This window comes from Dromiciops gliroides, chromosome 5 (genome assembly GCF_019393635.1).
Source record: "Dromiciops gliroides isolate mDroGli1 chromosome 5, mDroGli1.pri, whole genome shotgun sequence".
In the NCBI taxonomy this organism is placed as follows: domain Eukaryota; kingdom Metazoa; phylum Chordata; class Mammalia; order Microbiotheria; family Microbiotheriidae; genus Dromiciops; species Dromiciops gliroides.
The window spans coordinates 174,429,647-174,442,303 of record NC_057865.1 but is presented as its reverse complement, the minus strand read 5'-3'; the positions used below and the strand labels follow the sequence as shown (position 1 = coordinate 174,442,303).

At 38.6% G+C, this 12,657-nt stretch overlaps 1 protein-coding gene across 1 annotated transcript in view; it reads left to right on the top strand.

The window, feature by feature from the left end:
- The window catches only part of ARNTL2 (aryl hydrocarbon receptor nuclear translocator like 2), a 109,782-nt gene that overhangs the window by 46,521 nt on the left and 50,604 nt on the right, over nucleotides 1-12,657 (top strand). The window contains 6 exon segments of the mRNA XM_043967416.1: nucleotides 4,743-4,768; nucleotides 4,770-4,823; nucleotides 6,841-6,856; nucleotides 6,859-6,932; nucleotides 11,620-11,659; nucleotides 11,662-11,736. Coding sequence (XP_043823351.1) covers nucleotides 4,743-4,768; nucleotides 4,770-4,823; nucleotides 6,841-6,856; nucleotides 6,859-6,932; nucleotides 11,620-11,659; nucleotides 11,662-11,736 — 285 coding nt within the window.

Here is a 12,657-nt window from a genome sequence, read left to right as displayed (position 1 = left end):
TTGACAAGATATGATCAGCAACAGCTCAAGGGGGGCAAAGGATGGGAGAGTAGAAGATGGTATAGATTGAACTGGTTCCCCAGTGGGTCTAGACCCAGAAGGGAAGGAGAGTGTAGCAGGGGTGATGGACCTGGTGAAAGGATTAAGATATGGAAGGATCTACATAGGCAGCTAATTACCAGAGGCTATGTTTGAAACCAAGTGTTCTCATTCCATATTCACTGAAGTTTCTATAGCACCATATTGTTTATGAGAGACCTGTGTAAAGAAAGCAGAGACACCTATTAAATCTAAAAAGCTGACCTTTGTATGTACTTGGAAGTCTATAAAAAGATGCAGCAGGGCAGGGACACTATAAGTCAATTGGGAGAGGACATGGTCTTGATCCTCCTGGGAGTAGCAGTGGAATGATTAGTGGTGGGAAATAACTGGGCAGCCTTCTTTGGGGGGAATTTCCTGGGACCCAATTTTTAATCACAGTCTGTCATGTAATAGATTAGTTGATCTTTTGGCATCAGTGAAGGTTGCCATGAAGTTTCCATAACATTTTCCTTAAGCTTTTATCCCAATAACAAATCAGTCATGGCATCTTAATGTAGGCAACAAAATACCATCTAGTCTAACCCCTCTGTGTGAAATCCCCTTACAACATTCCTGACAACCAACCTTTCAGTCTCTACTTGAAGACCTCCAGTTGCATAGAACTTATGACTGCCAGGAAGCTAATGTTTGTATTGAGCCAAAATATGCCTGTCTCTAGCTTCTGCCTGGTTCAGTTCAATTCAGTGCCCGCTGGCCCATATACAATAAGCTAATCTTTTTTTTTTACATATGCAATACTTTTAAAAAATTAATTCTATAGACTCACTTCTCTTGTCTTCTTTTATCTAAGTTAAACATCTCTGGGTTTTTTTGGGGGGAGGTTTGCAGACCAATGAGGATTAAGTGACTTGCCCAGGATCACACAGCTAGTAAATGTCAAGTGTCTGAGGTCAGATTTGAACTCAGGTCCTCCTGAATCCAGGGCCATTGCTTTATCCACTGTGCCACCTAGCTGCCCCCTTTGGTTTCTTTTAATAACCCTGACCAAACCTGAACTCAACTCAAATGTGAATTTCTCCATAAAACCTACCTTTATCCCCTGGGTTATTAATGTTTCTCCTTTTGTTTTGTAACTCTTTAATGTACTTAAAATGTAAACGCTATCTGTGTCAATGTCTTTTTGGTTTTTTGTGGGACAATGAGGGTTAAATGACTTGCCCAAGGTCACACAGCTAGTAATTGTCAAGTGTCTGAGGCTGGATTTGAACTCAAGTCCTCCTGAATTCAGGGCTGGTGCTTTATCCACTGCACCACCTAGCTGCCCCCTGTGTCAATGTCTTATTCCTAGATTAGACTGTATGCTACATGAAGGCAAGGACAGAGCTGTGCATACAGTAGATGCTTAATAAATGCTTGCTGGGGGCAGCTAGATGGCGCAGTGGATAGAGCACCGACCCTGGAGTCAGGAGTATCTGAGTTCAAATCCGGCCTCAGACACTTAACACTTACTAGCTGTGTGACCCTGGGCAAGTCACTTAACCCCAATTGCCTCACTTAAAAAAAAATGCTTGCTGAATTGAATCGAACTCATTCATTCAATTAATGTCAAATACTATTAGGAGGACTTAACAAAAAGCTGGTGCAAAAAAAAAAAAATCATGGAAAGGTTAGGCGTTATAGGACCCTGACAAATTGAAGTATACCCAGAGTATGGTCTCAATTGTCCCCCTTTTTTTGGAGGGGGTGGGGTAATGAGGGTTAAGTCACTTGCCCAGGGTCACAGAGCTAGTATCAAGTGTCTGAGGCTGAATTTGAACTCAGGTCCTTCTGAATCCAGGGCCGGCACCCTATCCACAGCATCACCCAGCTGCTCCCAACAATTGTCACTTTCTTTAATGAAATTTTCTCTTATTTCTTCATATTTTCTCCATCAGATTATTCCCACCTTCAGCTGATCATGCAATAGGGCATAAAAACCTCAAATTCATAAAAGCAGAAATATCAAACACATCATTTACCAACCACAGTGCAATGAAAATTATCTTCAATAATGGACCTTTGAGAGAGGACTAAAATTAATGGGAAATGAACAACAATCATAAATCAAAGGATTGTTAGGTCAGAGAACAAATCATAGAAACAACAGAAAGCCAGAGAAGCTAGGAGGCAGAAGACGCTACTCAAATCTCACATTCTGTGGGAGGCTTTTTTCTGCCCATCCCCTTCCTTTCCCATGCCCTATAAATACTTGTTGACAATTGTATTTATTTTTTCTTTTGCGGGCAATGGAGGTTAAGTGCTTGCCCAGGGATACACAGCTAGTAGTGTCAAGTGTCGAGGCCAGATTGAACTCAGGTCTTTCTGAATCCAAGGCTGGTGCTTTATCACTGTGTTACCTAGATGCCCCAACTATTGTATTTTAAACTCTGGATTTTAGTTGAGGTTCCAAGGTGTTTCATTTTGGTGTTTCTTCCAAGGTGACTAGTGGATTCTTTCTAGCTTCACTTTGCTCTGAGATTCTTTTAGGTCTGGACAGTTTTCATTCATGATTTCTTTTCTTTTCTTTCTTTCTTTTTTTTTTTTTTTTTTTTAGTGAGGCAATTGGGGTTAAGTGACTTGCCCAGGGTCACACAGCTAGTACGTGTTAAGTGTCTGAGGCTGGATTTGAACTCAGGTACTCCTGACTCCAGGGCTGGTGCTTTATCCACTGTGCCACCTAGCTGCCCCATGATTTCTTGAAATATGATTTCTATGATTTTTTTTTTTACAATCTAGGTTTTCAGCTAGTTTGATGATTCTGAAGTTCTCCCTCCTTGACCTGTTTTGAAGGTCATTTGTTTTTGATAAAAGGCACCTTTCATTTTCTGATATTTCTTCAGGATTTCAACTTTTCTTCTAGTATTTCTTGTCTCACAGTCACAGATCTCTGTCTCATCCAATCTGATTTTCAAGGGGTCTGTTACCCATGTAAGGTTGTACTTCTTGATGGAATGATGAAGTTTTCTTTAGTACTGATCTGTATTATGTGAGGTCTGGGTAATGAGCCTTCTGTTGTAATAGAACTATGGAAACAGCTCCAAGCAGTGAATGTTCTTTTTAAGAGGCAGTCTCCACAAGGAGGTGATGAGATGGTCTGGTCTTCCTTCAAGAGTGGTTCCAGGGGTGATCTACTCCGGGCCAATCCAGGGTACAAGATCATTATGGCTCCAATCTTAGTCCAGAATGTTTCTGATCCCATTTTGGATCAGAGTAACATAGCTACTGTCTCTCCAGGGCTCACTCTTCCTGGACCTATTATGTGGCTTTAGGCTATAGGTCTCTCTGGCTAAGTTTTTCTGACTGAACCTATTCCCAGGTTCCTGCAAGGCTTTGAGCTATCTCTTTGTGTGGACTTGAGCTAGCAAAATGTACTTGCTGTAGCTCTTTCTTGGATTTATTGATTCTCTGATGCTCTTCTTTCTTCAACCTTTGTTGGCATAATTATTAGAGAATTGGGTTGACTTGCTTCCATTCTACCAGCTTGAGGAGAGCCTCTTTTATTTTTTTGAAGTGAGCTCAATGGAAAGCTCCTTTAGATAATTCCACCTCTTATTTCTCATGGAAATATTTGTGATTGTGTCTTTAGAGCTTATGATAATTCCATTTTGTCCAATTAGAATCATTTCTGCCTAAACTACAAAAATTTCATCAGGTCCTTCTTTGTTTATGAGTTTTGAATTACTCAGTCAATTGAAGAATAATGCAGCCTTGGAGTGATTGAACAAATATACAGTACCTGTTAGGGATGGCTAGGAGACATAGTGCACAGAGTGCCAGGCCTACTTTTCCAAGTAAAAACAGGAGTACCTCCTACTCCCCGAACATAACATAATTTAGGATCATGGATTTAGAACTGGAAGGGGTCTCAGAAGATATCTAGTCCAACCCTCTCATTTTATAGAGGATTAAGTGACTTTCTAAAGGTCATAGGTAGTGTTGTCATTCAATCATTTCAGTCACGTTCAACTCTTTGTGACCCCATTTGGGGTTTTCTTGGCAAAGCTACTAGAGTGGTTTACTGTTTCTTTCTCCAGCTCATTTTACTTATGAGGAAACTGAGGCAAAGAGGGTTAAGTGACTTGCCCAGGGTAATATAGCTAGAAAGTATATGAGGTCATATTTGAACTCAGGAAGATGAAACTTCTTTACTTCAGGCCTGGTTCTCTATCCATTGCACCACCTAGTTGTCCCAATTTGACTATGACACTCTTACCCTGAAAGTAAGTTACATTACCAATTTCATATTTCATACAGTCACAGTTCCAGAACAAGTCATTTATATTCCTTCACTTCAGATTAGGGGGAAAATCAGGTTCCTCTGGGACCAGAATTCTTTCACCAACTTCCACTGTAAGTCCTACATATGGTTTTCTATGATCTCATGACAATCCGCTGTTTAAAAAAAAAGTAAAAAGATTCGGGGGCAGCTAGATGGCGCCAGTGGTTAAAGCGCTGGCCCTGATTCAGGAGTACCTGAGTTCAAATCCGGCCTCAGACACTGACACTTATTAGCTGTGTGACCCCTGGGCAAGTCACTTACACTGTTGCCCTGCAAACGCCCCCCCCCCAAAAAAAAAACTAAAAAAAAAATTCTGGAAAACAATGTATATTTCATCCTGTATGTGTCTTCAGGACCTTTTTCTGTTTGCTTCTTATTTTAGACTCTACCAGTTCTTATGCAGGAGAATAATTACAAGCCTACATTTATCCAGGATGATGAGCTGAGACATTTAATCCTCAAGGTAAGTCAAGATAGACATTTCTTCCATTCTTGTTCTTGTTTGCCTTTCCTTTTTTGTTTGACTAGGGGTTGGGGGTGGGGAAGATCTTTAACTTGCTTCTTCTTGGGAACAATGAGCTCTACTTTATTATAGGAAGAGAAAACATGTAGATTTTCCCATAGTATATGAGTTTCAGAGTCAACAAGGGTGGGGGCGGCTAGGTGGCACAGTGGATAAAGTGCCCAGCCCTGGATTCAGGAGTAACCTGAGTTTCAAATCCCGCTCAGACCACATAACACTTACTAGCTGTGTGACCCTGGGCAAGTCACTTAACCCCCATTGCCCTGCAAAAACAAAACAAAACAAAACAAAACAGAGTCAACAAAGTAGGGAAGGAGTGTGAGTAGACAAGACTAAGCAAAATTGTGAGGTAAGGTAGTTTGTGGCTGTTCTTCCTTATCATTAACCTACATTCCACCTAAGGGATATGGTGCTTTCATGTTTCCTCCCATATGTCTGCTCCACCAGCTGCTCTAATGCCCAGAGATCTTTCCTATATGTAAACATTTTGCAAGCATTTAAATACTATGTATATATCTATTAGGACAACTAGTTGATGCAATGGATAGAGTGCTGGTCTGGGAATCAGGACTCATCTTCCCGAGTTCAATCTGGCCTCAGACTCTTGCTAGTCGTGTGACCCTGGGCAAGTCATTTAACCCTTCTTGCCTCAGTCTCTCATCTGTAAAATCAGCTGGAGAGGAAATGGCAAAACTGCTCCAGCAATCTTTGGCAAGAAAACCTCAAAATGGGGTCACGAAGTTAGACACAACTGAAATGACTGAACAACAATAAAAATGTTCTATTATTATTTGCGCATTCCTACTCCCTCAAAATTCATCCATCTATTTTCTTTTAGGACCTACATAATCTCTGATTACGTGACTGTGGGCAAATGACTTGGGGATATTTGCCATCATCTTCATTTCCTGTGTTTTATATTATATAGGTTTACCTGTCTCAAAAAGTTACCTGTTGAATTATCCTTCAAATTTTAATCCTATCTATAATTAGCAAACCGGTAGCTTCCCTGACCAGGTCAGTGTGTGTTGGTAATTGTTTTGACCCATGTGGTCTGAACTACCAGTTTCAAGCTGTGAAGATAACTGGGAGATTACCCTGCTTTTCTATTTCCTTTTATAGCAAAAAGTTACCATTAAAATGAAACTGTATTCCCTATCAGCCTTCAAATATACATATAGAGTGTTTAAAGAAAAAATACAATATTATTTGGTACTAGTTTCACTAGTTCTCAACTCTTCTTGTCACAGACTAAGATCATGCTGATCAGGGTGACTTGCCCAGTGTCACATAGCTAATGACTGAGGCCAAATTTGAACTTAGGTCTTCCCAATTTCAGGCTGGTGCTTTATCCTCTGTACCACCTAACTACTCATAATAAAATACTAAGATGCTTTATGTGATGGTTATCATTTTCTATTTGTTTCAGTCAGAGAGAAGAGGAAATACAGGGTATTTGAATGGATTTAGATTTTCAGGTTAGCTTTCAAGAGGTTCAGTCACCCCTCAAAATGGGAGCCTGCAATTAGAATGCATTGCCCATAGACAGTAGGTGTTTTGTTCACATGGTCTGAACAACCAGGGTCAAGTTACAAGGGTTGTTAATTGAAAGACTGGCAAACTTTTCAAGCCTCTTTTAAAATAAAAATGTGGTCCCCAAGTATGAGTCACTGATACATTAGGAATGTTGTAAGGACAATTGTTATGAAAAGAAATATGATAAGACCAGAGCAATTACTCTATGTCTGAATTTTCCAGTTTAAAAGCATGATTTTGAGCTTAGCTTTAATTTAAGGATCTTACGTACTGTGGTTATCTTTTCATTTTGTTGAATTTTTCTTATAATGCAAATTAAAATAAATGAAGACTCAGCTTATTCTGCTAGCTTAAAATCAAAGCTTTCAAATATGAAAAAAATTACTTGTAACATTAATTATTTTTATTGTTATTATTATAGGTTGCAGATGGGTTCCTATTGTTGTTGGATGTGATCGAGGCAAAATTCTGTTTGTCTCTAAATCTGTCTCCAAAACACTTAATTATGATCAGGTACGTCACACTGTTTTCAAAAACTGAGGGTAGTTTTACAACAGTTTATTTTTCACTTTTTTGAACAAGTATATTATATCTAAGTAACATTTTTCCATTTGTTTAATGTCAAAATTCCAAAAGCAGTATTCTTTGTTTTTGTTTTTGTTTTTGTGGGGCAATGGGGGTTAAGTGACTTGCCAGGGTCACACAGCCAGTAAGTGTCAAGTGTCCTGAGGCCGGATTTGAACTCAGGAACTCCTGAATCCAGGGCCAGTGCTTTTATCCACTGCACCACCTAGCTGCCCCCGAAAGCAGTATTCTTAATGAGAAAGTTCCTGATATAATCTCGCATATTTCTATTTCAAAATATGCCCGTAAGTAAAGTACTGTGATAATGGTAGTAGCTTCATTCCTGAAGGACTAAATGCCCTTTGAATTAGATTGCTTACTAAGAAATTGTATTGAAAAAACTGGGAGTCTGGATTAACGGGAATACCAAATTCCCTAAAGTGGTTGCATGTATTCAAATTCTCACAGTTTGAAGTTATATTTATATGAAAGATAGTCATTGGTTCCAATTCAATGGAGATATGTAGCACAAATCCAAATAATGTGAAATGGAATTCATTATTTGCACTAATCAGAATCTAGCTCAACTTTAATACTGTGATCTCTTTCACGTGGGTACTTCCTCCTACAGTACAGATTATAATCTAGCCACAATCCATTCACAACTTTTCATCCAGTACAATTCTTGTCTACATCTTCCAATAAATTGTCTACAAGAGATCCACTTAAAGTACAGGGAGCCTTCCTCCAGGTCTCCCTCTTTAGTTAAATTTAAAAACAATTCTAAACTTGCTAAACACCAACAAATATAAGCATTTTCAAATATAGAGAACAGAAAAAAGAGGATTATTCATGAAGCATAAGCCTCCATCATATATAGCTAAGTTTCTAAAGGAGATAATACATTATACATGTTATTTTCAAAGTTGTCCTGCTTGTCAGGGTTTCCTTCTGAACTTCCTTCTCTTCTGTTCTGTGTACTTAAAAATACTTCACCTAATGCTCTTGTCATTCTTTGTTTTTGCATTATTTTCTAGCTTTATGTTCACTCTTCCCCTCAAATTTTTCCCAGTAGCCAATAAAGATAAGCAAAACAAATCCACATATTAGCCATGTCCAAGAATATATGTCTCATTCTTCACCTCTAGTCTATCACTTCTCTCTTGTCACCTCTTCGTCTTCTAGGTCTCTTGACATTTCATACATTTCAATAGAGCACACTGGGTAGCTATGTTATCCCTCATTCTTACTATGTAATAAGCCCATGTGCTTTTTTCATTATACCTCTCTATGATAATATCTTTTATGCTACTTCCTTCTGCTCATTTCCTCTTCAATGATGTATTGTACCCTACTCACACCAATTGTATACATTTCCATTGCCTTTTGATTAGTGTACAACTTTAATTCTTCAGAGACTATGATACTCCATGCCCTGCACTGAGATAAAGAAATGAATTCAGTACAATTCTTAAGTAGTGGGCAGCTAGGTGGCACAGTGGATAGAGCACTGGCCCTGGAGTCAGGAGTACCTGAGTTCAAATCCGGCCTCAGACACTTAACACTTACTAGCTGTGTGACCCTGGGCAAGTCACTTAACCCCAATTGTGTCACTAAAAAAAAAAGGGGGGGACCCATAAGTAGTGCTAGTGGGCTCTTCCATATTTCAGCTAAGCAATAGGTTTTTTAAAATGAGCAAATAGATAAGAACTACAATCTATAATAATAAACCTTTAAATTGCATATATAATTCTAACCATTAAACACTTCCAAACTTTGTCTAGAGTTGTTAGCAAGCAGAAAAACAGATTGATTTAAGTGCCTTTTTCTGTCTCTGCTCTCTTTCTAAGGTATCTACTAATGAGTAGTAAGGGGAATAAATGTACAGATGAAGGAGGAATGAAGATACAATGAATCCACTCAATGATCTTTTAAATAATTGTGTTAGCTCAGATCATTTATTCAAGACATACTTCCTGGGGCAGCTAGGTGGCACAGTGGATAAAGTACTGGCCCTGGATTCAGGAGGACATGGGTTCAAATCTGGTCTCAGATACTTAACACTTACTAGCTATGTGACCCTGGGCAAGTCACTTAACCCTCATTGCCCTGCAAAAAAAAAAGTATAAAACATACTACCTGGGTACCTGTTATGTCCATAGGTAACCTCTTTTTTTTTTTTTTTACGCGGGGTAATGGGGGTTAAGTGACTTGCCCAGGGTCACACAGCTAGTAAATGTCAAGTGTCTGAGGCTGGATTTGAACTCAGGTACTCCTGAATCCAGGGCCAGTGCTTTATCTACTGCGCCACCTAGCTGCCCATAGGTAACCTCTTATGTTAGGGAATACAAAGAAAAAGATATGGTCACACAGATTTCTTGATATTGTTGATAAAACAACTAGATTTCTTACATTAGCTTTATTAATACATTTTAACTTTCTTCAGCATCAAAAGTGAAATAATAATATAAGAATATAAGATACATGACAAAGCAGCATATGATAAAGTGCCAAATGAGTGTTACTGTCCTCAATATCAATGCAGGGTGGGGCAGCTAGGCGGCACAGTGGATAGAGCACCGGGCCTGGAATCAGGAGGACCTGAGTTCAAATCCGGGCTCAGACACTTAACACTTACTAGCTGTGTGACCCTGGACAAGTCACTTAACCCCAACTGCCTCACTAAAAAAAAAAAAAATATATATATATATATATATCAATGCAGGGTCCTGTGTCTAGGCTGCCTACATTCTTATTGTCTTGGTCCAACTCATCCTTTAGTCACTCCAAGTCACAGTAGCACTACCACCCACATGGGGAATGATACAATTCTTGCTTTCAAGGGCCTAATCTAATTAGGAAGATAAGACAGAAATGTAAAAATATGCCTGACCATACAGGACAGTATATGAAGTATATGATAAGTATTGGAGTTACCAAAAGGGAGCAATTGCTAAAAGTTGGGAAAGGCCTCATAGAGAAAGATAATCTAAAGGAACTGAGGACATTTAGTCTGGTTTTTGTTTTTTGTTTTTTAGTGAGGCAATTGGGGTTAAGTGACTTGCCCAGGGTCACACAGCTAGTAAGTGTTAAGTATCTGAGGTCGGATTTGAACTCAAGTACTCCTGACTCCAGAGCCGGTGCTCTATCCACTGCGCCACCTAGCTTCCCCTCTTTAGTCTGGTTTTAAGAATTCTTAGCCAAGGGACAGCTAGGTGGTGCAGTGGATAAAGCCCTGGATTCAGGAAGCCCTGAGTTCAAATGTGACCTCAGACACTTGACACTTACTAGCTGCATGACCCTGGGCAAGTTACTTAACCCTCATTTTCCTGCAAAAAAAAAAAATTCTTAGCCAAAACATGATAAGTGTTTTCAAAGATCTGAAGGGCTAGCAGAAGGAAGAACAATTAGACTTGTTCTTTTCAACCCAAGGGCAAAATTAGGAACCGTGAGTAGATGTGGCAAATTCCCATGATGTAATGGAAGCACTTTCTAATCATTAATGCTATTCAACCTGGACTGGATGGACTCAGTAATTTGTGGGTTTTCCCCCCTTCTTTATGGAGGTCTTTAAGCAGTAGAGAGTATCACTTGTACCATATGTTGGACAGAGATTTTTTTTTTTCAGCTATGCATTGAACTTGAAGTCGCTGAGGTACCTTCAGTACTGAAATTATGTGACACTGAGAGGTGGTATGTCATACAGTTATAGGATTTAAAGCTGGAAGAGACCTTAAAGATGATCATTTCTACTCTCCCCATTTTACAAATGAGAAAAGGTTAAGTGATTTGTCCAGTGTTACACTGGGAAGGAATCCCAGAGCTGTGATCTTAGCCCAGGTCTTCTTTCTCTAAATTCAGTGCTCTCTCCACTTTATCACAAATGCACAGAAAGTTAGTACATAGGTAATTGGAGAAGAGAGGAGAGGATGTTCCAGGCAAGGAGAACAATCTATAAACAACAAACAGTATAAGAGAAATAATTGTGAGTAGAAGTGATTGGGAGAGAAAGTAGAAGTGATATGAGTAGGAATCAAATAAATAGAGATGATGAAACAAGAACTTTTCAGGTTTCAGGAATGGTACAAACCAAAGGTCTGGAAGAAGGAATCACATGGCCCACTCAAAGGACACACTGGGTTGTTATTTTGTTATTTCATGGATTTGGTTTGCTTTGTATGTGACATTACACATCTGTTTGTTCTTTATAGGAATTACTTTGTTCTTTACTAGAATTTTATGTTACTTTATGGAATCACTGCTTATTTTTGTCTGCCACATTTTAATTAACAATACTTTTCTTACTTTTCTGGGCTAAATGACATGGTATGTTTTAGTGTGATTAGAATGCAAGTATATGGTTTAGAAAATGTTTGGTACTAAATTAAATTTATCAGTTCTACTGACTGTTGGTGAGGAGTTGGGTGGGGATACGGGGAGGACTTGTGAAAGGATATAGAGGAAGTGAATAATATTTACCCCAATGTATTAGTTTAAGTTTACACTGTGTCACGAAAACTTCTTTGTTTATTTAAACTTCAACAAAAGTAACCATATTTATTTTGTGTACCTGGGAGGAAAGTAGGAGTGGGGTTTATTATATGGCTTTGAAATGAACAGTCTATCTTACAATTAGGCAAGTTTGACTGGACAAAGCTTATTTGACTACTTACATCCAAAGATGTTGCCAAAGTAAAGGAACAGCTTTCTTCTTCTGATATTTCGCCAAGACAGAAGCTGATAGATGCCAAAAGTAAGTATCAAGTATGTTCACTGTTTAAAAGACTATAATTAGTTGTTTAAAAGTTGAGATCAAGCACTCATCCATCTCAGTACCAACTTATTCAAATATGCATATGTTGTTAGTATCAGCTATTTAAATCTATAAACAATCTATTCAAAGCTGTATCAAAAAGTCCTTCATTTTGCATAGCAAGTGACATTTTTACCTTTCATATATTTCTCTAAGATGAAAAGACATTGTTCAAGAATCAGAGTCCTGTTTTACTGCCATGCTCAGCAACCATAATTGATCTGTGACATTCTTGTACTCATTTTCCAAAACATAATGATATTCTCACCCAGAGCCACACAACTTTAAGTTGTAAACTATATTGGACTTTAGATCATGTAACATTTATACCTTTATATGAAAAGAATTGGTGGTAAGATAGAGAGCTGACCTCAGAGTCATAAAGACCTGAGTTTGAGTCCCACCTCTGACACATACCAGCTGTGTGACCCTGGGCAATTCATCTAACTTCTCAATTCCCCAGGAAACTCTCTAACAATATAAAATGCAGAGAGAGAGAGAAGAAAGACATCTACTAAAGATCTCTTCTGATGCCTCCTCTATTGGAGGTATTCTTATTGTGGAGGGTTTTCAAAGATTACACCAGTAGAACATTAGCAGACTTTATCAAACCAGAAAAGCTTTGTATTCAGGTCTGGTAATAGACTATAAGTATATTGTGTGAAGAGTGGCTTGGCTAAGTTCAAGGAGGATCCTTATCTGCAACATGGTTACCTTATGATTTACTATTAGCCAAAACAAGTCATTAAACAGGCTCATGATCAAGTTCATTGGTGTATTTTATACATCATTTGACTTTTACTTTAATTAATCATGATCTACATCAGTGAAGGGAGGCTCCATATTGATCAAATCATAGAT